At 47.0% G+C, this 25191-nt stretch overlaps 3 protein-coding genes across 3 annotated transcripts; 1 reads left to right on the forward strand and 2 right to left on the reverse strand.

The window, feature by feature from the left end:
- syngr1a (synaptogyrin 1a) lies at window positions 1–3162 on the forward strand. Its single transcript, XM_033970512.2, has 5 exons — window positions 1–209; window positions 1507–1654; window positions 2104–2341; window positions 2410–2555; window positions 2949–3162. The coding sequence occupies exons 2-5, from the start codon at window positions 1565–1567 to the stop codon at window positions 3033–3035; spliced, it is 561 nt and encodes a 186-aa protein (XP_033826403.1). The 5' UTR covers window positions 1–209; window positions 1507–1564; the 3' UTR covers window positions 3036–3162.
- A 133-nt stretch (window positions 3163–3295) lies between these two features.
- rdm1 (RAD52 motif containing 1) lies at window positions 3296–7509 on the reverse strand. The gene is given in 9 exon segments (XM_055223434.1): window positions 3296–3423; window positions 4300–4375; window positions 5028–5126; window positions 5282–5435; window positions 6461–6484; window positions 6486–6587; window positions 6683–6877; window positions 7060–7182; window positions 7459–7509. Coding segments are annotated over 7 exon segments (729 nt in total). The 5' UTR covers window positions 7168–7182; window positions 7459–7509; the 3' UTR covers window positions 3296–3423; window positions 4300–4328.
- A 1207-nt stretch (window positions 7510–8716) lies between these two features.
- LOC117374683 (globoside alpha-1,3-N-acetylgalactosaminyltransferase 1-like) lies at window positions 8717–24057 on the reverse strand. Its single transcript, XM_055223431.1, has 10 exons — window positions 24015–24057; window positions 21237–21373; window positions 19577–19627; window positions 13265–13360; window positions 13151–13183; window positions 12601–12735; window positions 11657–11789; window positions 10206–10398; window positions 9827–10046; window positions 8717–9485 (listed from the first exon to the last, which is right to left on the reverse strand). The coding sequence occupies exons 2-10, from the start codon at window positions 21299–21301 to the stop codon at window positions 9344–9346; spliced, it is 1068 nt and encodes a 355-aa protein (XP_055079406.1). The 5' UTR covers window positions 21302–21373; window positions 24015–24057; the 3' UTR covers window positions 8717–9343.
- Between the last annotated feature and the right edge of the window lie 1134 nt (window positions 24058–25191).

A 25191-nucleotide genomic window follows, 5' to 3' on the forward strand; every position in this document is an offset into this window, starting at 1 on the left:
GGTCTGAACCAGGACTAAAGTAAGTCTAAACTAGATCTAAACCAGGTCTAAATCAGGACTAAACCAGGACTAAATCAGGATTAAACCAGGTCTGAACCAGGACTAAATTAGGACAAAACCAGGTCTAAACCAGGTCTAAACCAGGACTAAACCAGGACCAAACCAGGACCATTTGAGGTTTTACTCCAGACTCCTCCGGACTGAAGCAGGTTGGTGTATTTTCTTTGATATTCTCACATTTTGTACCCAGGCACGGTGCTTGATTCTGACTCAGGATTAGAGCACAGTTTCAGGGTAAACTCTGAGCCAGCCCCCTCCTTGTCCTGGAGCTTTGGACGGGGCTATCCTTGGAATATGCCCAGGTTTGGTGCACTGTTCCTGGGTACAACCTGCAGCAGCCCCCCTTGCCTCTCTGGAGCATCATGGGGACAGGCACTGCTGATTACTGTTGTGTCATTGGGCCAGACACTTTCCCTGTTCTGCGTGTGAATGTCAGAGGGAGCAGAGCGGCAGCCACACCTTGGTCAGCCTGCCCCAGGGCATAGAGTGTTTGAACTCACCTGTGTTATTGTTGTGTGTGTGCGGGGAGGAGCAGGGGGGAGTACATAGGAGTTAGGAGGCAAGGGCTAAGAGCTAGGAGCTAGGGATTAAGAGCTAGAAGTTAGGAGCTAGAAGTTAGGAGCTAGAAGTTAGGAGCTAGAAGTTAGGAGCTAGAAGTTAGGAGCCAGAAGTTAGGAGCCAGAAGTTAGGATGCTAGAATTTAGGAGCCAGGAGTAAGGAACTAGGAGTTAGGAGCTAGGAGCTAGGAGCTAGGAGTTAGAAGGTAGGAGCTAGGAGTTAGGAGCTAAGAGTTAGGAGCTAGCTGTTAGGAGCTAGGAGGTAGGAGCTAGGACCTAGGAGGAGTGAATGGGGCTGTTGTTGGTCGTTGGGTCTCATGACGGATCAGCTGATGGAGTTTAGTCTCAGTCAAACATTTAGATTCGGGTTAAACCTGTTCAGGCTCGAGTGGACCGCCACAGGTCAGAGGCAGGGGTCAGAGGTCAGAGCGAGGAGTTTTATGAACAACATTTTAAACTTAAATGAGTTTTTAAAAAAAGTATAAGGTTTATTTTATTTATAAAGTATTTAAACTCAGAACCCTAAACATGTGACCCACAGCCCCTTCCTCCTCTGTCACGGGACTGCTCCATGTGATGCAGTGTCAGATGCCCTCCCATCATCCCTCATGTGTGTCATACACCCACCCCTGTGTGTCAGATGCCCTCCCATCATCCCTCATGTGTGTCATACACCCTCCCCTGTGTGTCAGATGCCCTCCCATCATCCCTCATGTGTGTCATACACCCTCCCCTGTGTGTCAGATGCCCTCCCAACATCCCTCATGTGTGTCATACACCCTCCCCTGTGTGTCAGATGCCCTCCCAGATGTTGTGGTGTGGTTGGGGCGAGGAGTCACTGATAGAAATGACATTTATTATTAAGATCTGTAATGTTTCTGTGTTTTAGAGGCTCAGGGGGGTGGGGCCTGTGAGAGGGGCGGGGCCTCGCTAAAAGGGGTGGGGCTATGGAGAGCTACGGGCTGAAAGCTGGCGGAGCCTTTGACCTGATGACGTTTTTGAAGCAGCCAATCACAGTTTTGCGTCTGCTCAGCTGGGTGAGTGTGGAAGGGCATCTCATGTGTAGAGCGTGTGTGTGCATGTAGAGCGTGTGTGTGTGTGGAGTGTGCGTGTGTGTAGAGCGTGTGTGTGTGGAGTGTGCGTGTGTGTAGAGCGTGTGTGTGTGGAGTGTGCGTGTGTGTAGAGCGTGTGTGTCTGGGGTGTGTGTGTGTGCGTGTAAGCAGGTGTGTGTAGAGTGTGCATGTAGTGTGCATGTGTAGAGCATGTGTATATGTGTAGTGTGTGCGTGTAGAGTATGTGTGTATGTGTAGAGTACGTGTGTGTGTTTGTAGAGTGTGTGTGTATGTGTGTGTATATGTGTGTGGCTTGTGACATTTGGCAAAAACTTAGCAAATACAGTGAGTGAGTGAGTTGAGGGATGAGTTGAGGGATGAGTTGAGGGATGGGTCAAATGCAGGTTTAACCCAGACACTTGTGTCCTGCTCAGGTCTTTGCGCTGGTGGTTCTCGGCTGTATCTCAAACGAGGGCTTCGTGAACAGGCCGGACTCGCCGCTCGACCTCTGCGTCTTTAATGGAAACGCCGCTGCCTGTCACTTCGGCGAGTGGGCGGGGTCTCTGGCTTTCATTGTTAGCTCTGCCTTCATCGCCCTCGACCTGTACTTTCCTCAGATCGGCTCCGTCAGAGACCGAAAGAGAGTTGTGATGGCCGACATCCTAACCTCAGGTCCTCCTCTCTTCCTCTGACGTCCTCTCTCCTCTCCGCCTCCTCTTACCTCCTCCTTGTCTCCTCAGGTGTGTGGAGCCTCCTTTGGTTTGTCTCCTTCTGTTTCCTGGCTCATCAGTGGCAGGTGTCTGCAGTGGACAGTGATCCTTTGGGCGCTGGTGCGGACGCCGCACGAGCCACCATTTTGTTCTGCTTCTTCTCCGTCTTCAGCTGGGTAACTTTATTTAAACAAAACAGACACGCTCTTTATTTAAACACCAGATAGACAGCAAACAGGACTAAACCAGGAATAAACCTGGTCTAAACCTGGACTAAACCTAAACCAGGATGAAAGCAGGTTTAAACTAGGACTAAACCAGGCCTAAACCAGGACTAACTTGGGTCTAAACCAGGACTAGACCAGGATTAAACCGGGTCTAACCGGGGTCTAAATCAGGACTAAATCGGATCTAAACCGGGTCTAAAACAAGACTAAACCAGAACTATACCAGGACTATCCATGGCATTTAGCATTATTAAACCTGGTCTAATATCTGCAGTATAATTATTACTTGTACTACAGTACTTGTAATGCAGTACGTTCTAAAAGATGTTTTGTTGCCCACAGGGAGGTCTCACTCTGCTCTCTCTGGAGCGAATGAAACGCATCTCGTTTGAAGAAGAATACAACAAACTCTTCACTCCACAGACCTGACCAATCAGAGCACAGAGGCAAGACCAGACCACCTAACGAGAGAACACAGCCTACACCAGACTGCCCAATCAGAGAGCAGAGCCAATACCAGACCACCCAATCACAGAGCAGATCCCCGTCCCTTTGTCTCGGCTTCAAATTTAAACTCTAGATTTAAATAAAGTTTTTATTTCACATTTGTTCATTTTTATACAAAACACACCTTTTTTATGAAATATTTTAAACTAAAATAAAAACACTAAAGTCTCTGCTTGTGAGGACTGAACTGGGGAGCTTCAAGTGAGAGGGTGCAGTCTGTACAGAAAGAACAGCGTCCCCATGTGGAGGCTCAGGACACCGTGAGCTCCAACTCCTCGTCTTCATCTGGAGGAAGATTCACCTCCGTCACCTGCAGCAAGACGACAGAAAAACACAGGCATAAAGTTCAGGTTTCAACCTGAGATAAAGATTGATCCGTTTTAATTCAGTTTGTGAAGAAAAGTCCAAAGATCCAAGAGTATTTGTGAGTCTCAAACATAATCCCTCTCATGAACACAAAATTCCAAAAGACATCCAGAAAACATCCAAAACACATCCAGAAAACAGAAAACACCCAAAACACATCCAGAACAAATCCAGCAAACATCCAAAAGACATCAAGAAAATATCCAAGAAACATCCAGTAAACGTCCAAAACACACGAAGGAAACATCCAAAAAACATCCACAACACATGCAGAAAACCTCCAAAAACACATCCAGAACAAACCCAGCAAACATCAAAAGATATCCAGAAAACATCACAGACATCAGAAAACATTCAAAACACATCCAGAAAACATCCAAAAAACATCCGGGAAAACATCAAAAAATATCAAGGACGATGAGCAGGACTAATCAGGTCTAAACCAGATCCAAACCAGGTCTAAACCAGGTCTAGAAAATCCAGAAAACATATCCAAAATCCATCCAGAAAATATCCAAAAGAGAGTTTCAACCCTGCATTTCACTAAACAAAGCTGTTGTCTTTTATTTATTTAAGTATAATCAGAACTATTGTGTTATTCAGACAGGTGTGGGTCATCAGACTGGGGCAGGTCAACAGTTGTAGGTCATTCAGAACTAAATCAGGACCTAAACCAGAAATAAACCAAGACTGAACCAAAAAACAGACCAGGACTAGACCAGGACTAAACCTGGTACTAGACCAGGACTAGACCAGAACAAAAAACAAGACTAAACAAGACTAATCCAGCAAATAAAATGAGACAGAGACAGGATCACACCTGTAGAAGCTGCCTCCTGCTCCTCAGGGTCAAACTGATGAAGCTCCCTTCAGATCAACCACAACTTTACCATTTCCTGAAAACACAACAGGGGAACTATAAGAACATAAGGAACACAAGAACATAAGGAACACAAGAACATAAGGAACACAAGAACATAAGAAACATGAGAACAGAAGAATATGAAGAACATGAGAACACAAGGAACATGAGGAGCAAGAAAACATGAAGGAAGATGAGAACATGAACACAAGAACATAAAAACGTGGAGAAATAAGGAACATGAGAACATGAGGAACAGCTTGATTTTGAGCTGTATCAGAACAAAATAATAATCATGGTGATAAAAACACTAAAAAACTTATTTTGTTTTGAACATTTTTTTACTAGGTTTTACCAGGTCTAAATCAGGCCTAACCAGGACTAACCAGGTCTAAACCTGGTCTAACCAGGACTAAATGTGGACGACATCATTTCCAATGTAGTTCGAAAAGAAATGCCCCAAAGGACCCAAAGATGTGATTTGACCTGACTCTAAAACATATGCCTTAACGATCAAATGAATTATGGCCCGTTTGTGTAAAATGTTTGTGTAATACTGGGCCGTTTGAGTAATACGGGCCGTTTGTGTTGTACAGGCCCTTTTAAAGCGGGGGTATCGCACTTCAGTTTGTGTAATATGGGCCTTTTAAAGCGGGGGTATGAGGAGAGTTCAGAGGAGCACAAACCAATAAGAACAAGCAGAACGTTGGAGAACGCCTGGACCAGAGCCTTCTCTCTCACAGCTCTCTGCAGACGACCACGGCAACGTAACATCTCCACTGGATCTGCAATGAGAGGGATGAGAGCAGGAGAGAGGATGAGATGAGAAGAGAGAGAGGAGGAGAACCGAAGTGCGCCCATGAGCACTTCCTGTTTGGAACATGGCAGCTAGCAAGTTAGCCATGTCCATTTATATATACATCTACGTCTATGGTTGTACCTGAACAGGTAAAAGTGTCTTGCAGCACAGTGGCACCCCTGGTGGTGATCTGGTGGAAGGGGAAGTGGAGTTGCAGTAAACAGCCCAGCCTCAGAGTTACTACCCCAGAGTCCTGGCTCTGGTCCGGGTCCAAGTCCGGGTCCAGCTCCTTCAGCTATGGCACCGACACAGAGGGTTTTTTACAGAGCAGTGACAAACAAAGGCCTGGGAGATCATTCATGGATCTGTTCAAATAACTGGAGGTTCCTGCTACTTAGAGCAAGAGAGTCTCGAGTTGGACAAGAGGCCGCTCATTGGTACTACAAAAAAATCCCTCCTCCCCAGAAAGGATTTTTCTCATATAGTGCAATGTAATCACAAACTGCTTGTGTTTGACTGACAGGGGCTGACAGGGGCTGACAGGGGCTGACAGGGGCTGACAGGGGCTGACAGGGCACCTATAACTTTCACAAATGTCAAATTTTGTCGTAATTTTTACCCATATCAGATCATAAATGTTTTCTCAGTGTGTTGTCTTAAAAAAGTCTTTTTAATCATTAGCTTTGGCTACGCTCTATGTCCCCTCTAGTTAAGCTCAAGCTCTGATTGAGCATTCCCCTGGTACGACCTGAACGAGCATGTGAGTGATGTGAACAAGCCCGACTGTCATGAACGAGCCGCAGGTTTAGAACATGGTTCAGAAGCTCCTGGAAGCACAAACATTATCATTTATAATTTGTCATTTATTTATTATTCCCTTGCCTCCTTCACAGCCGCTCCACTTGTTCTCATCGCTTTATGGGGGGTTGATCAATTGCGCATGGTCCATGGGCAGGACTGGATATACCTAGCCGCTAAAGACTAAACTAGTGACATGCGCCATGGAGCACGGCCCATTGACTTTAATGGGTGGCCATGTTTAGGCCCTGGGGCTTGACCTCACTGATCAAATGTAAAACAATGCAGTTTCATGGTGGCACTAATAAACCATCCCCCATTAAACTCAAGAAGTCTGAACTCAAGCGTAGTGCTGTACACAGGGAAGAAGGGACCTCTAAAGGGGACCTCTAAAGGGGACCTCCAAAGGGGACCTCACAGTGGGGGTATTAAAGGGTTAGGGAGAGGGACGAGAGGCTGGTTTGGGAAAGGGTCAAGCGGACAGGGGCAGCACTGACAGGGTTAAAACATAAAGTGCCTCACAGTGATGATGTGAGAGGTCCAGCCCGTTGAATCCTAGGAGGTGATTGGCCAGATTCAGACAGTGGGCGTGGCTTAGAGGCGTGCTATGAGACAGGAAGTGAGGCATCTTCTTCGAGCTCAGGCGAACCTGAAAAAAAAAACAGGACAGAAGGGCATCTGACACAATCTGATACATGGAGAGGGCAGATGACACAATCTGAACACACGGGGAGGGCATCTGACCTTGAGCGGCCGGTCCTGGAGCAGGCTGTGGGAGGGCATCTGGAGCAGGGCCTTTCCGGTCGGTCTCTCTCTGAGCTCGGGCCGCGTGACCAGATGAAAAAACTTGACCAGAGCCGACAAGAACCCAGGAGACGTAGGAGAGAGGTTTGAGGAGGTACAGAGGCCCAAGGAGGAGAAGAGGGAGGAGAGGGAGGCCTGTCGGGATAGAGAGAGAGAAAGGGCGTTAGAAAGGAGGAGAGGAAGAGAGAGGAGGTACGAGGCCCAAAGAGGAGAAGAGGGAAAGAGGGGTAGGCCTGTTGGAGAGTGGGGGTTAAAGGAGGAGAGAGGAAGAGCGAGGAGGAGAAGACGATAAATGTTCTTCATGTTCTAGTTCTCACCAGCAGGACATGTTCAGGTTGAGAGGCCTCCAGGTTCCAAACAAACAGAGTTTTACTGTTCTCCACTGGAACCACAAACTCCACCACCTCTGCCTCCATCTGCTCCATCAGCTACATCTGCTCCTGAAAGAGAGGAGACAGGGTTCAGAGAGGAGGAGGAGAGTGGATGAGAGGAGAGGAGAGGGGAGGAGGAAAGAGGAGGAGGAGAGTGGAGAAGAGAGGAGGAGAGAGGAAGAGGAAAGAGGAGGAGAGAGGAGGAGAGAAGAGCAAAGAGGAGCAGAGGGGGATCAGAGAAGAGAAACAGAGACAAACTATGCCTTGAATCAAACAGATTTCCACCTTGTCCTCCTGTGTCCTACGCAGTGTCCTCACGTGAAGTTTAAAACGTTTTTAACTCACATATAAGTGTACGCTTTCTTCCTCAGACTCGTTTGTTTACGTTATTTTAACAGATTCATGGATGAATGTTTACGCACCGGCCACTTCTGTGTTTGTTTCCCGCTGTTCCGGGTATGGGGGCGTGGCCTGGGCTGAGAGCCAATCGGACGAGAGTTTGAGGTGATTGGCAGGGCGCACAGCTGGTTTGACTTTGAGTTTTATTCTTTTTAGAAACGTGGGAAGTTTTTAATCTTATTTTATTCCAGGGGCTAAACTGTGCCCGCTCCCTCATTGTAACAACAAGTACTTCTGTAATACACGTGTAAATAACAGTCTATAACCCCGCCCCTCATGCCCCGCCCCCTCGTCCCTCCGCGCTCGTGTCACTGCGTCACTTTTCTTGATGAACAGTGACACGCCCTCATGTTTTTGTCTTTTTATTTTGACTACTTTCAACATTTTATAAACACACAAAAGACATCAAGATATATGGAATTATGTAGGAAAGAAAAGTTAAATAACTCAACTAAATATAAGGGCGAATACTTTGAGGATTTGAATATAAAAGATTTTAAAAAAATAGTAGCGTTCTTTAACGTTTTTTCTTTACTACATAACTCCATTAATCTTCATATAAATGTTCTTCTATGAGTTTATAAAATGTATAAAGTAATAATAAAATAAAAACACTGACTCAGGTGTCCAAACTTTTGACTGTGCGTGATTTCAAACTCCGTCACCTGTCACACCCCTAACCTGTCACACCCTTCACTTGTCACATCCGTCACCTGTCACACCCTTTACCTGTCACATCCGTCACCTGTCACACCCTTTACCTGTCACATCCGTCACCTGTCACAACCTTCAATTGTCAGATTGTGTGTGCTCCTGTTACAACATTCACCTGTCATGCCCCTCACCTGCCACACCCTTCACCTGCCACGTCCCTCACCTCTCAGACCCTTCACCTGTCAAACTGCTCACCTGTCACACCCTTCACCTGCCACGCCCCTCACCTGTCAGACCCATCACCTGTCACACTGCTCACCTGTCACACCCTTCACCTGCCACGCCCCTCACCTGTCAGACCCATCACCTGTCACACTGCTCACCTGTCATATTCACTAATATGATTTGAAACTTTGTGAAAATGGGCTTCAGACAAAAGTTGATAATTTTTTCATTTGTAAAAGTAAACATTTAAATATGCAAAAGTAAACATTAAATATGCATTCCTCCTCATTGTAAAAAATAAACATTTAAATATTCAGTGCCTCCTCAAACAGTGCCACCTGCTGCACAGGTTGTAAACCTTTGTACACACATTAAAATATTTTAACATTTTAAAAACCTTATTCACTTTAAATACATATTTATAACAAGACGAGAGGAGCAGAGGGTCAGAGGAGCAGAGAAGGAGATGGTCAGACAGGCAGAGGAGCAGAGGAGGACAGGGTCAGAGGAGGAGAGGGAGCAGAGGGTCAGAGAAGCAGAGAAGCAAAGGAGGAGAGAGCAGCAGAGGAGGGGGTCAGAGGAGTAGAAGAGGAGAGGGTCAGAGGAGCAGAAGAGGAGCAGAGAAGGACAGGGGCAGAGGAGGAGAGGAGCAGAGGGTCAGAGGAGCAGAGAAGGAGAGAAGCAGAGAGTCACAGGAGAGGGTCAGAGGAGCAGCAGAGTGGGTCAGCAGAGAGGGTCAGAGGAGCAGAGGAGGAGGGGAAGCACTCCCTTCTGGAGTATGTCTATGGTCTTTTCACATTGCTGCGCCCCCAGCTGGTCACAACGGGAGCAGCTCAAATGAGGCTTAGAACAGAAGCAGAAATCTGATCTGAAAAACTGAGGCTGAGAAAACCTGGTGTTGGTTTAGACCAGGTTTAGACCAGGTTCGGTCCTGGTTCAGTTCTTGCTGTAGTTACACATTGGGCCTGATAGCAGCGTAGTTCTTGATGACTCCGGAGAATCGGATGATCCGGATCTCAGGATTCCGAGGTTTAAAATCCTGCCACAGATACTCAGGAGACAGGACCTTCGAAGGTTTGTTCTCCCAGAAATATCTGGGGGGGAAAAAATTGTAATATTTATTATATAAAATAAACAAATATATGATATACACATACATACATACATACATACATACATACATACATACATACATACACACACATACACACACGACTCTCCTCCCTCTCACCTGTTCAGGTAGCTCTCCTCCTCCTCCCTCTCACCTGTTCAGCTAGCTCTCCCTCTCCTCTCTCTTACCTGTTCAGGTAGCTCTCCTCCTCCTCCCTCTCACCTGTTCAGGTGGCTCTCCCCCTCCTCCCTCTTACCTGTTCAGGTGGCTCTCCCCCTCCTCCCTCTCACCTGTTCAGGTGGCTCTCCCCCTCCTCCCTCTCACCTGTTCAGGTGGCTCTCCTCCTGCCAGGCGGCCTCCACTCCCTCCTTCTCATCGTCTCTGTAGTTCTTGGAGCAGGTCTGGGTTAAGGCCAGGACTTGGTCCACACTTCCCCCAAATGCGCCACCGCAGTAATAAAAGTCTCCATCAGAGGGTGCCATGTAGGCCCTGGACTTGGTCCGCCGCTCGAACGGGAACCGGCTCCGCGGGTTGCCATAGTAACCTGCAGAGCCGGGTCAAAGGTCAGGGTTTGGTCTGAAGAGCCCCAGACTAGAATGAGTTTAGTCCTGGTTAATTCCCGGTTTAGCCCGGGTTCAGTCCTAGTCCTGGTCCTGGTTTAGTCCCGTTTAAGTCCTAGTTCAGTCCTAGTCCTGGTCCATACCTGGGTGCACCACAGCCACCAGCTCGCCCAGGCTCTCCGAGCCCCAGCGTCCGTGGAACTTGGAGTCAACATCCAAACAGAAAATGAAGTGTGTCGAATCGCTCAGCTCCAAGAGCAGAGTGTGCACCATCTCCATCCTACGAGCTGAGATCTCCTGCCAACGCTGAGAAGATTGGACCACACGCACCGAGACCTGAACCAGACCAGAGACCAGAGTTAGACCAGGACCAAACCAGAGACCAGAAACTAGAAACCAGAGACCAGGCCAAAGACCAGGGTTAGACCAGACCAGAGACCAGACCAGACCAGAGACCAGGGTTAGACCAGGACCAGAGACCAGACCAGAGACCAGGGTTAGACATGGACCAGAGACCAGACCAGGCCAGAGACCAGAGACCAGGGTTAGACATGGATCAGAGACCAGACCAGACCAGAGACCAGGGTTAGACCAGGACCAGACACCAGAGATGACAGATTAGAGACCACACAAGAAACCAGACCAGACCAGAGACAATAGACCAGAGACCAGGGTTAGACCAGTACCAGACCAGAGACTAGGTCAGAGACCAGAACAGAGTCTAGACCAGAGAATAGACCAGAGATCAGAACAGTCATCAGAGACCAGACCGGAGACCAGACCAGAGACCAGACAACAGACACCAGGGACCAAACCAGAGACCGACCAGAGACTAGAGACCAGACAACAGACACAAGTTACCAGAAACCAGGCCAGAGACAAGACCAGAGAAAAAGCCAAAGACCAGACCAGAGACCAGACCACAGATCAGAAACCAGACTAGAGATCAGGACTAAACTAGGACCATAGTTTAGTCACGTGTTTAGAGTGTGGGGGGGTTGGTCTCAACAGTGAGATCAGGACAAAGTTCAAACTTAGGACCAAAGAAGAGTCAAGACCGAGATAAACCTGTCTGATATTCTGTAGTTGGTCAGAGTGAGAGCCCCTCTCATTGCGCCTGCAACAATCTCTGTGCCCCACATTAAACAGGAGACGAGCTTAAAACCCATCTCTGACAGAGCGATGGCCAACCTACTTTTCCGGAGTACTGAAGAGAGCAACACTGTATAAAGTATAGTCCTAGTTTAGACCTGTTTTAGACCCGTTTTAGTCCTGTTTTAGTCCTGGTTCAGACCTGGTTTAGACCTGTTTTAGTCCTGTTTTCGTCCTGGTTCAGACCTGGTTTAGGCCTTGTTTAGTCCTGGTTTAGTCCTGTTTTAGTCCTGTTTTAGTCCTGTTTTAGTCCTGTTTTAGTCCTGTTTTAGTCCTGTTTTAGTCCTGTTTAAGTCCTGCTATAGTCCTGGTTCAGGCCTGGTTTAGACCTGGTTTAGACCTGGTTTAGACCTGGTTTAGACCTGGTTTAGTCCTGGTTTAGTCCTGGTTTAGTCCTGGTTTAGTACTGTTATTATCCTGGTTTAGTCCTGGTTTGTGGTACCTTTCGTCCCGGGGCCAGTTGGACTTTAGGGACGTCGTTGGGGCGATCGGTGAAAACATAAATGTGAACGTTAAAACCAATGAAGAAAAACTGCTCTGAGGTCTTGAGGAAGTCCTTCAGGAACTGCACATACCTGAAGAGAATAAGAGAAGGAGGAGAGGAGGTGAGGAGGAGGAGAGAGGAAGTGAGAGAAGGGTGGAGAGAGCAGAAAAGGAGGAGGTGATGAGGAGAGGAGGAGGAGAGAGAAGGTGAGAAGAGGGAGGCAAAGAGGAGGTGAGAGGAGGAGAAGAAGCATGTCTATCCCGAAGAGAGGGGAGGAGAGAGGATGTGATGGGAGGTAAGGAGAGAGGAGGTGAGGGATTGAGGAGAGGAGGTGAGGGGAGAAGAAGCATGTCTGTCCTGAGGTAAGGGGAGGAGAGAGGACGTGATGGGAGGTAAGGAAAGAAGAGGTAAGGAGAAGAGGAGGAGGAAAGAGGAGGTGAGGAGGAGAGAGGGGAGGAGAAGAAGAGGAGGCGAGAGGAGAAGTAGAGGAGGTGAGGGGAGGTGAGGAGAGAGGACGTGATGGGAGGTAAGGAAAGAGGAGAAGAGAGGAGAAGAAGAGGAGGAGGAAAGGAGGTGGGGAGAAGATGAGGGGGGAGAAAGGAGGTGAGGAGAAGAAAGAGGAGGGGAGAAAGGAGATGAGGAGAGAGAGGAGAGAGGAAGTGAGGATAAAAAGAGGAAGAGAAGAAAGAGAAGAAGAATAGGAGACAATAGAAGAGGAGAGGGGAGGTAAGGGAGGTAAATGGGAAAAGGAGGTGAGGAGATGTAGAGGATTCGGGGTGCAGATATAGTGTATAGTTAGAGGTTAAAGGTCACAAGTGTTATAGGCGCTAGAAACAGTGGTCATGTGAGTGATGCATAGGTCAGAGGGTTTGAGAGGTTAGGTCAAAGGTCATGTGACTGACTTCCCGACAGCGAACACGGTGGCAGCGATGGTGAGGTTCTGGGGTTTAAAGATGGCGTCCATCAGAACAGGGTCAAAGGTCGACTCCCAGACGATGGGGGCGAGCCAGGGCGTTACTGTGACGACGTCTGTGCGTCTGAAATCAAAACAACATCCGCTGTCACGGGTAACTTTTAAGTGCATTTGTCCCGTGTTCTATGGTCACGTGTGTAACTTTTATGTGCATTTGTCCCGTGTTCTATGGTCACGTGTGTAACTTTTAAGTGCATTTGTCCCGTGTTCTATGGTCACGTGTGTAACTTTTAAGTGCATTTGTCCCGTGTTCTATGGTCACGTGTGTAACTTTTAAGTGCATTTGTCCCGTGTTCTATGGTCACGTGTGTAGCATTTATCAATAAAACTCTTTATATTCAGTCAGTTTGATCCGACAATCTCAAATATGAACTTTGTCCAAACGACGTTACTAGAGCGACTTCAGCACTTGTATCTGGGTATGCGCAGTGTGAACAATGGGACAAATGGGGCAAAGACCTCTGACCTCTGACCCTCACCCTTTCGTGATGTCCGGCTGTGCATACTCCTTTCTGAAACACACACACGAGCTTCATGGTTTTGGGACAGACTTCATCCAAATGAGTTAAACATCTCAAAAGTTAAATTCTAACCGGTGCAGGAGGTGGGGCAGGTGCAGCAGGTGGGGCAGGTGGGGAAGGTGTGGTGGTTGTGGCAGGAGCAGCTGTGGGCTGATCAGAGCCTCGAAACTGAAACACAAAACATTGTGGTTTTAAAGCCTCAGTACGGAACTTTTTATGTCATTTTGAACGTATTGGGTCTTGCATCTTTATTTTGTCATTATTTTGTTGTATTATATTTGTTTATTTATCTTGTGAACATCATAATGTACTGAAAACATGATGTAATGAGCAAAATATTCACTTCATATATTTATAGAGAATTGTCTTGCGTGAGCATGGGTGACGTAGGCTTGTGGGTGGAGCCTTGTACAGGCTCGTACTGCATAATGCTCATAAACATGGATGACAAAAGATACAGAAGAAACAGCTCCTCTTCAATCCAGTGTGTTCCTCCAGTAGAGTTCCACTGAAGTTCCTCTGGGGTCAATTTGACCGCAATTTGTTTCTCTTATAACTCAGCCATAAAATAATATTTTTTTAATAATTTGGGCTCCATTTATAACCTGACTTCAGACTGACGCACTTAAAACAATTTTTTTTTTTATTTTGGCTCAAGGCCATGTTTTAGTTAAAAAAAATGTTATCAGTGCATCAGTCTGAAATCTGAAGCTAAAAATAGAGCCCAAACTTATACAACTATGGTATAAGATGGTGAAGGCTACAGGTGTTGCAAGTATGCGTTTAGCAAAGAGGTGGAGAAGGCTAAAGCAAAGTACAATACACGTCTGGAGCAGCATTTCTCCACCAACGACTCTGCTTCTGTCTGGAGAGGGCTTAGGCAAATCACCTACTACAGGCCCAAAGCCCCTCCTGCTGTGGACAACAAACAACTAGCAGAAAAGTTAAACAGCTTTTATGTGAGGTTTGAAGTCTCACCCCCCCCAAACTTTAACACCTCCCTGGAGTTATGTCACGTCCCAGCCTGCTTCAAGCTGTCCACCATCGTCCCCATTCCCAAGAAGCCCAGGATCACTGGACTTAATCACTACAGGCCTGTGGCGCTGATGTCCGTAGTCATGAAGTCATTTGAGCGCCTGGTCCTGCACCACCTCAAGTCCTTCACCTCCCCCCTCCTGGACCCTCTGCAGTTTGCCTACAGAGCCAATCGGTCTGTAGATGACACCATTAACCTGGCCCTTCACTTCATCCTCCAGCATCTGGACTCCCTGGGAACCTACGCCAGGATCCTGTTTGTGGACTTCAGCTCTGCGTTCAACACCATCCTCCCTGCTCTTCTCCAGGACAAGCTCGCTCAGCTCAACGTGCCTGACTCCACCTGCAGGTGGATCACTGACTTCCTGACAGATAGGAGACAGCACGTGGGACTGGGGAAAAATGTCTCGGACACTCGGACTATCAGCACAGGAACTCCACAGGGCTGTGTACTTTCTCCCCTGCTCTTCTCCCCGTACACCAACTGCTGTACCTCCAGCCACGACTCCGTCAAACTGGTTAAGTTTGCGGATGACACCACCCTCATCGGACTCAACTCGGACGGCGATGAGTCTGCCTACAGGAGGGAGGTGGACCGGCTGCTCCTGGTGCAGCAGCAACAACCTGGAGTTTAACGCCCAGAAGACAGTGGAGATGATTGTGGACTTCAGGAAAGTCACAGCCCCCCTGCCTCCCCTGCCTCCCCTCACCCTGACGGACTCCCCCATCACCACTGTGGACTCTTTCCGCTTCCTGGGCACCTGCATCACCCAGGATCTCAAGTGGGAGCCAACCATCAGCTCCCTCATCAAGAAAGCCCAGCAGAGGGTGTTCTACCTGCGGCCCAGATGATGGTGCAGATTTACACGGCCATCATTGAGTCCATCCTCACCTCCTCCATCACTGTGTGGTTCGCTGGGGCCAGGGACAGACAGAGACTGCAGCACGTTGCAGCTGACACTTCTCACCCTGGACATGGACTATTTGAGCCACTTCCCTGTGGCAGGAGGCTACGGTCCATTGGGACCAGAACCTCTTGTCATAAGAACAGTTTCTTCCCCTCTGCCGTTTGTCTCATGAACACTTTATAATATTTGCACAAAACTGGACACTTCATAATACTGGTCACTTTAATAAGTCATGTTTGCACTGTTGTTCTGATGCCGCTGTTGTATATATTTTCCACCTGTAAGTACTGTATTTTATTTTTTTTAAGCATATATTTTTTATAACTTGTCCTTATTTGTATTTGTATTTATTCAGTGTTTTATGTTGCACTTTATCTGTGAACTGTGTTCACAAACGATGGCACTAAAAGTGTTCTGATTCTGATTTTATGGTTTATTGATTAGTTATTGACCTGAGGAAGACGCACACACATTTTTGTTCATACAATCCTTATTATACAATGAAAATTTTTCAAATTTTCACTATTGATAAAAATCATCAAAATTAAAAACTGGACCAATTTTCACACCATTTAATGAAGAAATGACAGAGATCTGTTGTGACTGAGTTGGTTTTGGGTCAGAAATTACTCCAGGACGACACAAGGGTCAAACAATGAGCCTCAGAAAAAAGCCAAAGTCACAAACTGACTTAAACTGGCAGAGTGGTTAGCCCAGTGTGTGGCAGAGTGGTTAGCCTGGGTCTAGGTCTGATGAAGCACCTGTCAACAGGGCTTTTGCAGGTTTGTTGATTTTACAGTGATTCATTGTATTAAGGGACAAGACTGGATTAAACGTTAATGTCCCAGGCTCAACTCATGTCCGGGTTCAGTCCTAGTTCAGTCCTGGTTTAGCCATTGTTGAGTCATGGGTCTGGTGTGGTGAAGCAGTAATAGTATTTGAAATAGTTGTAGTGTTTGAAGTAGTAGTAGTAATAGTAGTGGTAGTAGCAGTAGTAGTAGTAACAGTAGTCGTAGCAGTAGTATTAGTAGCAGTAGTAGCAGTCGTAGTAGTATTCGTTGTAGTAGTAGTATTAGTAGCAGGAGTCTGTCTACCGTACGCTTGTCAGCACTTCTTTTAGATTTTTTTTTTTTCAGTTACAGAGAAAGGGGCCACAGTTTTTACATAGAAAGTGAATAGGAGCCATTTTGGCCTTTTGGCTCCATCACTGGCTCCAGTTCATTTTCTGTGGAAAAACTGTGTCCCCTCTCTGTATCTGCTGCTGTCAGGCTCATAATTTTGGTCTTAAAATGTTCGTATTAAACCAATCTACATGATCTGATGTGATCCAAGATGGCGCCACGTACGGTCGCCCTGGTGATTTGGTGCGCTGTGTGCTTTTTGTTTTTGTGTGTTTGTCCTGTGTCAGAGTGCTCTAACACCCATGAAGAGCTCTTATCCATCAGAACTACCAGTCCTGCTGATCTACTGCCAGTTTTTTTAGTGCCTGCAGTAGATTTTGTTCACTCTTTGGCCAAAAGATAAGATATACCTTTATTAGTCCCACAGTGGGGAAATTCCAGTATTGCACCGCACAGTTAAAGAACAGAAGGAAAATGGTACATGCAATAAAACAAGATAATAGATAAATAGTTTTAAATAATTTTTAAAATAGACTTAAAAAATAAACTAAAAATAGACTCTAATGTAACATCTCTGTAAAGTGACTTGAGTATTGCACATAGGTGTGGTTGAATGACACATGTTCAGTGTTCATTGTACAGTCTGACAGCAGCAGGAAGGCAAGACCTGCGAAACCTCTCCTTCACACAGCGAGGGTGAATCAGTCTGTCACTGAAACTGCTCTCCAGGGCAGACAGAGCGTCCTGCAGGGGGTGAGACTCATGGCCCAGCATAGAAATGACCTTAGCCAGGACCCTCCTGTCCCCCACCTCCTGCACTGATTCCAGAGCTGGACTTCTTGACCTTGTCCAGCTTCTTCCTTTCCCTCTCTGTGATGCTGCTGTTCCAGCAGACCACACCGTACAGGATGGCTGATGCCACTACAGAGTCATAGAAGGTCTTCAGGAGTAGCCCTCTCACTCCAAAAGACCTGAGTCTTCTCAGGAGATGGAGCCTGCTCTGGCCCTTCCTGTACAGTGCGTCTGTGTTGTGAGTCCAGTCCAGTTTGTTGTTCAGATGAACACCCAGGTACTTGTATGACTCCACTCTCTCAATGTCCCTTCCCTTAATGTTCACTGAGTGGGCAGTAGAGTGGCGTCTGCGGAAGTCCACCACCATCTCACTAAAGAGTGAGACGCCGAAGACAAGGAAAGCGGGCAGGGGCCTTGGTGCGCCTTCAGAGACGCGGTGCTCGCACGCCCTTACCTGGGATTTTCCTCTAACGTTCGCTCACTCAGCAACAAGACGAATGAAACTGGCGCTGCTGATGAGGAGAAACAAGGACTTTTCTTCCTCTTGCATCTTATGCTTCACGGAGACATGGCTCAACGAGCGTATCCCAGACTGCGCGCTTCACCTGGAGGGATTCCAGCTCCTCCGCGCAGACAGACAACGGGGACTCTCCGGGGGAAAGACGAAAGGTGGAGGTGTCACTTTACAACACCGGTCACTTTAATAAGCCATGTTTGCACTGTTATTCTGATGCTGCTGTTGTATATATTTTCTAAATGTAAGTATTTTATTTTATTTTTTAAGCATATCTTTTATATTTTACTTCGTGCATGCCCTTATCTGTATTTGTATTTAATCAGTGTGTTTTATGTTGCACTTTATCACTGAAGTAAGTTCTTAGTTTATGAACTGTGTTCACAAACGGTGTTAATAAAAATTATGATTATCTGATTATCTAGTTTTTTTCATTTCATTATTGTGTCCCTAAACCAGGATATGAACAAACCAGTTGGGCGCCTTCTTTCCACGAGGGCGCTCCTGTTAGCATTAGCAACTGCTTTAATTGATTGATCTGTTTTGTGTACTCTCCATCGGGTCCTCGAGGGTTCATGGGAGTATGCCCAACCAGTCCACATGTGTTTTGTGGATTTGGAGAAGGCATTTGACCGTGTCCCTCGTGGGGTCCTCTGGGGGGTGCTCGGGGAGTATGGGGTCCGGGGCTCTTTGCTGAGGGCTGTCCGGTCCCTGTATGACCGGAGCAGGGGCTGTGTTCATTGCCGGCAGTAAGTCAGACCTGTTCCCGGTGCATGTTGGACTCCGCCAGGGCTGCCCTTTGTCACCGGTTCTGTTCAATATATTTATGGACAGAATTTCTAGGCGCAGCCAGGGGCCGGAGGGTTTCTGGTTCGGGAACCACAGGATTTCATCTCTGCTGTTTGCGGATGATGTTGTCCTGATGGCTTCTTCAAGCCAGGACCTGCAGCAGGCACAGGGGAGGTTTGCAGCCGAGTGTGAAGCGGCTGGGATGAGAATCAGCTCCTCCAAATCTGAGGCCATGGTTCTCGACCGGAAAAAGGTGGTTTGCTCTCTCCGGGTGGGTGGTGAGTCTCTGCCCCAAGTGGAGGAGTTCAAGTATCTCGGGGTCTTGTTCACGAGTGAGGGAAGGATGGAGCGGGAGATTGACAGGCGGATCGGTGCAGCGTCTGCAGTGATGCGGTCGCTGTATCGGTCCGTTGTGGTAAAGAAGGAGCTGAGCCCAAAGGCAAAGCTCTCGATTTACCGGTCAATCTACGTTCCTACCCTCACCTATGGTCATGAGCTCTGGATAATGACCGAAAGGACAAGGTCGCGGATACAAGCAGCCGAAATGGGTTTCCTCCGCAGAGTGGCCGGGCGCACCCTTAGGGATAGGGTGAGGAGCTCAGTCACACGGGAGGAGCTCGGAGTAGAGCCGCTGCTCCTACACGTTGAGAGGAGCCAGCTGAGGTGGCTCGGGCATCTGCTCAGGATGCCTCCTGGACGCCTCCCTAGGGAGGTGTTCTGGGCATGTCCCACTGGTAGGAGGCCCCGGGGAAGACCCAGGACACGCTGGAGGGACTATGTCTCTCGGTTGGCCTGGGAACGCCTTGGGGTCCCACCGGAGGAGCTGGAGGACATGTCTTGGGTGAGGGAAGTTTGGGAGTCCCTGCTTAGACTGCTGCCCCCGCGACCCGGCTCCGGATAAGCAGAAGAAAATGGATGGATGGATGGATGTTTTGTGTTGATTTTTATATGAAGCACTTGGATCAGCTCAGGTCGTTTTAAATGTGCCATAGAAATACACCTGAATTGTATTGAGGGTGTTACTAAGCACTACCTTGAACCGCCTCGCTCCTGATCGACTTCATACTCAGATCTTATCAAGTCACAGCCCCATGTTTCCACCAGGTGTGACGCACTGGGGCATTAAAGGGTTAACAGCGGGGATCTACAGGACTAAACCAGAACTAAATCAGGTCTAAACTGGGACTAAACCAGGACTAGACCAGTGTACTTGAGGAGGACTGACCTGGTCTGGTCGCAGTTGGTCTGGAAGTAGATCTGGTACACGTACAGCAGCCTGAAACATAAAGGAAGGGCATCTGACATAATCTGACACAGACAAGGCATCTGAAAGACAGGGAGACATAATCTTGGACATATTTGACATGACATAGGACATAGGAGGTAGGACGTAGGAGGTAGGACGTAGGAGGTAGGACGTAGGAGGCAGGACATAGGAGGTAGAACGTAGGAGGTAGGGCACAGGAGGCTGTGTCTGTCTGAAGTTTACTGCTTACATAAAGATAAACCTGAGTACTATGGTACTACTACTACAGTACAACTACAGTTCTACTACACTACCACAGTACTACAGCACTATTACAGTACTACTACAGTACAACAGCACTACTACAGTACTACAGAAGTACTACAGTAGCACTACAGTATTACAGTACTACTAAACTACCACAGTACTACTACAGTACTCCTACTTCAGTACTACACTACTACACTATTACTATAATACTTCTATTACAGTACTACAGTACTTTTGCAGTACTTACACAAACATTTACATTAGAACTTCTCTAATACTTTGGGAGGAGTCCAGCTACGTTTTGAAACTCGATCACAATCCTCACTAGTCCAACCAGTCTGGACCAGGATCTAGACCAAAACCAAGACCAGGACCAGGATCAAGACCAAGACCAGGATCGAGACCAAGACCAGGACCAAGACCAAGACCAAGGCCAAGACCAGGACCAGGACCAGGATTAAAACCAGGACCAAAACTAGGACCAAGATCTAGACCAGGACCGAGACCAGGATCTAGACCAAGACCAGGACCAGGATCAAGACCAAGACCAGGATCGAGACCAAGACCAGGATCGAGACCAAGACCAGAACCAGGACCAGGACCAGGACTAAAACCAGGACCAAGATCTAGACCAGGACCGAGACCAGAATCTAGACCAAGACCAGGACCGAGTCCTGTTGCAGAGTGGTTGTCCTCTTCTCCCTCTCACCAACAGGTTGTGGGTTAGATTCCTGATCTCTGTGAGTGGAGTGTGCATGTTCTCCCGGAGTTAGGAAGTATGAGATAGGATGTAGGGGATAGGATGTAGGAGTTGGGATGTAGGAGATGGGATGTAGGAGATGGGATGTAGGAGGTAGGATTTAGGAGGTAGGATGTAGGAGGTAGGATGTAGGATGTAGGAGATAGGATGTAGGAGTTGGGATGTAGGAGATAGGATGTAGAAGATAGGATGTAGAAGATAGGATGTAGGAGGTAGGATGTAGGAGGTAGGATGTAGGAGATGGGATGTAGGAGATAGGATGTAGAAGATAGGATGTAGAAGACAGGATGTAGAAGATAGGATGTAGGAGATAGGATGTAGGAGGTAGGAGATAGGATGTAGGAGTTGGGATGTAGGAGATGGGATGTAGGAGATAGGATGTAGGAGTTGGGATGTAGGAGATAGGATGTAGGAGATGGGATGTAGGAGATGGGATGTAGGAGATGGGATGTAGGAGATAGGATGTAGGAGATAGGATGTAGGAGATGGGATGTAGGAGATGGGATGTAGGAGATAGAGTGTGCATGTTCTCCGTGTGTGACTGTGGCAGAGTGGTTATCTTGAGGTTGTGGTTACATTAGTGCATTGCAGTGGCAGTGTGATACTGACCCGATCAGCGTGGACAGCAGGACAACCACAAATACGGCTTTAGCGCTACAAGACTGCATCTCCATCAGCAGAACCGCATCTGGTCCAGGTCTGGTCCTGATTCAGTCCTGGTTTAATCTGAGGTTTTCTCTAAAAAACTAAAAGGACAAAAGGATTCAGATGGGATAAAAGAGACACATTTTTCTGTCACTTTTGGACATTTCAGATCCCAGTGTGTCAGATGCCCCGAAATCTGCTCCTGTCGTTTTATTTTCATAACATTAGTCCTGGTGTAGTCCTGGTTTTAGTCCTGGTGTAGTCCTGGTGTAGTCCTGGTGTAGTCCTGGTTTTAGTCCTGGTGTAAGTCCTGGTTTAGTCCTGGTTTTAGTCCTGGTTTTAGTCCTGGTTTTAGTCCTGGTGTAGTCCTGGTTTTAGTCTTGGTGTAGTCCTGGTGTAGTCCTGGTGTAGTCCTGGTTTTAGTCTTGGTGTAGTCCTGGTGTAGTCCTGGTTTTAGTCCTGGTTTTAGTCCTGGTGTAGTCCTGGTTTTAGTCCTGGTGTAGTCCTGGTTTTAGTCCTGGTGTAGTCCTGGTGTAGTCCTGGTGTAGTCCTGGTGTAGTCCTGGTTTTAGTCCTGGTTTTAGTCCTGGTGTAGTCCTGGTGTAGTCCTGGTTTTAGTCCTGGTGTAGTCCTGGGTGTAGTCCTGGTGTAGTCCTGGTGTAGTCCTGGTGTAGTCCTGGTTTTAGTCCTGGTTTTAGTCCTGGTGTAGTCCTGGTGTAGTCCTGGTTTTAGTCCTGGTGTAGTCCTGGTGTAGTCCTGGTGTAGTCCTGGTGTAGTCCTGGTCTCTGTGTTGTTGGGAGTTCTCTCTGGACTTTAGACCTGAGTTAGACCCTGAAGAGGATCACCCCCTCCAAAAAAAAATCATTTTAGTTGAAGTTAGATTAATCCATAACTGGACCACGTCTAGATCAGGACTAGATCAGGACTAGATCAGGACTAGACCAGGACTAGACCGAGACTAGATCAGGACTAGACCTGGTTTAATCCTGGTTTAGAGCTGCTTTAGACCTGGTTTAGTCCTGGTTTAGACCTGGTTTAGTCCTGGTTTAGTCTTGTTTTAGTCCTGGTTTAGACTTGTTTTAGTCCTGGTTTAGACCTGGTTTATTCCTGGTTTGGACCTGGTTTAGTCCTGGTTTAGACCTGGTTTAGTCCTGGTTTAGACTTATTTTAATCCTGGTTTAGACCTGGTTTAGTCCTGGTTTAGACCTGGTTTAGACCTGGTTTAGCCTCCTGAGACCCGAGCTCTCACATGAGATACTTTATTAATTTCTGTTTGTTATTTGGGCTGACTGGGACCAGATGAGTCTAAATACAAAGAATTATCTTTTTACATTATGTAGTTTCTGAGAAGAAATATGTAAATCAAATGTCCTCATATGTGGACATTTTCATCATTTTAATAAAACATTTGAATAATGATTTGCAAAAACTATTTATTAAGACCCTGAACACAGCAACATTTGTCCTGAATGTAAAAACAAAATGTGAAACAACAATTGTGCCTCTTGGAACAATGTGTCTCGTGTGAAGAGCTGCTGACAGCAGCAGGAAGAAAAGTTTTAAAAATTAAAATAAAATATTCTAAACATTCTAAACTGTTAAAAAATGAATATATATAATATATATTTGCATTGTTGTTGTTCTTGTATGCTGTAATTCTTCTTCTAAAAATTTACATTGTGGCCTAGACAACCCAAAATGTTGTCCACAAATGAGGACGCCAGGTCTAAGGAGGTTAGACCTGGTGTAGTCCTGGTGTAGTCCTGGTGTAGTCCTGGTTTTAGTCCTGGTGTAGTCCTGGTTTTAGTCCTGGTTTAGACTTGGTTTAGTCCTGGTTTAGTCCTGGTTTAGTCCTGGTTTAGACCTGGTTTAGTCCTGGTTTAGATCTGGTTTAGTCCTGGTTTAGTCCTGGTTTAGTTCTGGTTTAGTCCTGGTTTAGACCTGGTTTAGTTATGGTTTAGTCCTGGTTTAGACTTGGTTTAGTCCTGGTTTAGACTTGGTTTAGTCCTGGTTTAGACCTGGTTTAGTCCTGGTTTAGACCTGGTTTAGTCCTGGTTTAGTCCTGGTTTAGACCTGGTTTAGTCCTGGTTTAGACCTGGTTTAGTCCTGGTTTAGTCCTGGTTTAGACCTGGTTTAGTCCTGGTTTAGTCCTGGTTCAGTCCTGGTTTAGTCCTGGTTTAGTCCTGGTTTAGTCCTGGTTTAGTCCTGGTTTAGTCCTGGTTTAGTCCTGGTTTAGACTTGGTTTAGTCCTGGTTTAGTCCTGGTTTAGTCCTGGTTCACATAACCGCAGCATTTGAACTTTAGCGGTTCTAAACTTCGCAGGTTTTTGTTTCTCCACCTGGTTTTCTATTTTACTTTTTTACGTTCATCTCGCGTCCTTCGCAGCCTCCTCGCTCCTTCCTCTTCGTTTCTCGCCTCCTTTCTCCTAGTTCCTACCTCCTCGCCACCTTTTTCCTAACTCCTACCTCTTTGCCTCCTAACCCGCTTTCTCCTTTCCACAAACCGGACCGAACCGGGCTAAACCTGGACTAAATCTGGACCAAACATGGACTAAACTTGGACTAAACTTAAGTCTTGAGCGAACCAAAGCCGTGCCCTCACATACACGCGCTCCGGAGAATACCCAGAGGAAACATGAGGAAAACAACAACAGCAGCGCGAGAGACAGACCCGGAGCAAGACCAGAACTGGATCTTTCTGAACCAGGACTGGGGTCTGGACCAGGACTGGGGTCTGGACTCACCTGAGAAGCGCGAGGAGAGTCCGTTAAGCTCCGGAAGCGCAGTGGGCTGGGCTCGGGCTGATCCAGACTTTATCTCACACAGCCCCGCCTCTTTTCCAGGTACACTCTTTAATATTCATAACAGTCCGCAGAATAAGCAAATAACAAAGGCTCGTGCGCATTAAACAGAGGCACGCGCCATAGACTCACATCCGGTGTGTCTGTACAAAAGCCGGGTCTAAACCAGGTCTAAACCAGGTCCAAACCAGGTCTAAACCAGGTCTAAACCAGGTCTAAACCAGGTCTAAACCAGGTCTAAACCAGGACTAAACCAGGACTAAACCAGGTCCAAACCAGGTCTAAACCAGGTCTAAACCAGGTCCAAACCAGGTCTAAATCAGGTCTAAACCAGGACTAAACCAGGTCTAAACCAGGTCTAAATCAGGTCTAAACCAGGACTAAACCAGGTCTAAACCAGGTCTAAACCAGGTCTAAACCAGGTCTAATTATTCTTATTTAAATGACTTTTTATTTTTATTCTTAATTCTATCCTGTGGTTGTGGCATCTGTTAACTAAGAGAATTTCCCTTCGGGGATCAATAAAAGTGATTCTGATTCTGATTCTGATTCTGATAAACCAGGTCCAAACCAGGTCTAAATCAGGTCTAAACCAGGACTAAACCAGGTCTAAACCAGGTCTAAACCAGGTCTAAACCAGGACTAAACCAGGTCTAAACCAGGACTAAACCAGGTCCAAAGCAGGTCCAAACCAGGTCTAAACCAGGTCTAAACCAGGTCTAAACCAGGTCTAAACCAGGACTAAACCAGGTCTAAACGAGGTCTAAAGCAGGACTAAACCAGGTCTAAACCAGGTCTAAACCAGGACTAAACCAGGTCTAAACCAGGTCCAAACCAGGTCCAAACCAGGTCCAAACCAGGTCTAAACCAGGTCTAAACCAGGTCTAAAGCAGGACTAAACCAGGTCTAAACCAGGTCTAAACCAGGTCTAAACCAGGACCAAACCAGGTCTAAACCAGGACTAAACCTGGTCTAAACCAGGTCTAAACCAGGTCTAAACCAGGTCTAAACCAGGTCTAAACCAGGTCTAAACCAGGACCAAACCAGGACCAAACCAGGTCTCAACCAGGTCTAAACCAGGTCTAAACCAGGTCTAAAGCAAGACTAAACCAGGTCTAAA

Source organism: Periophthalmus magnuspinnatus, chromosome 8, assembly GCF_009829125.3.
Source record: "Periophthalmus magnuspinnatus isolate fPerMag1 chromosome 8, fPerMag1.2.pri, whole genome shotgun sequence".
NCBI lineage: Eukaryota > Metazoa > Chordata > Actinopteri > Gobiiformes > Gobiidae > Periophthalmus > Periophthalmus magnuspinnatus.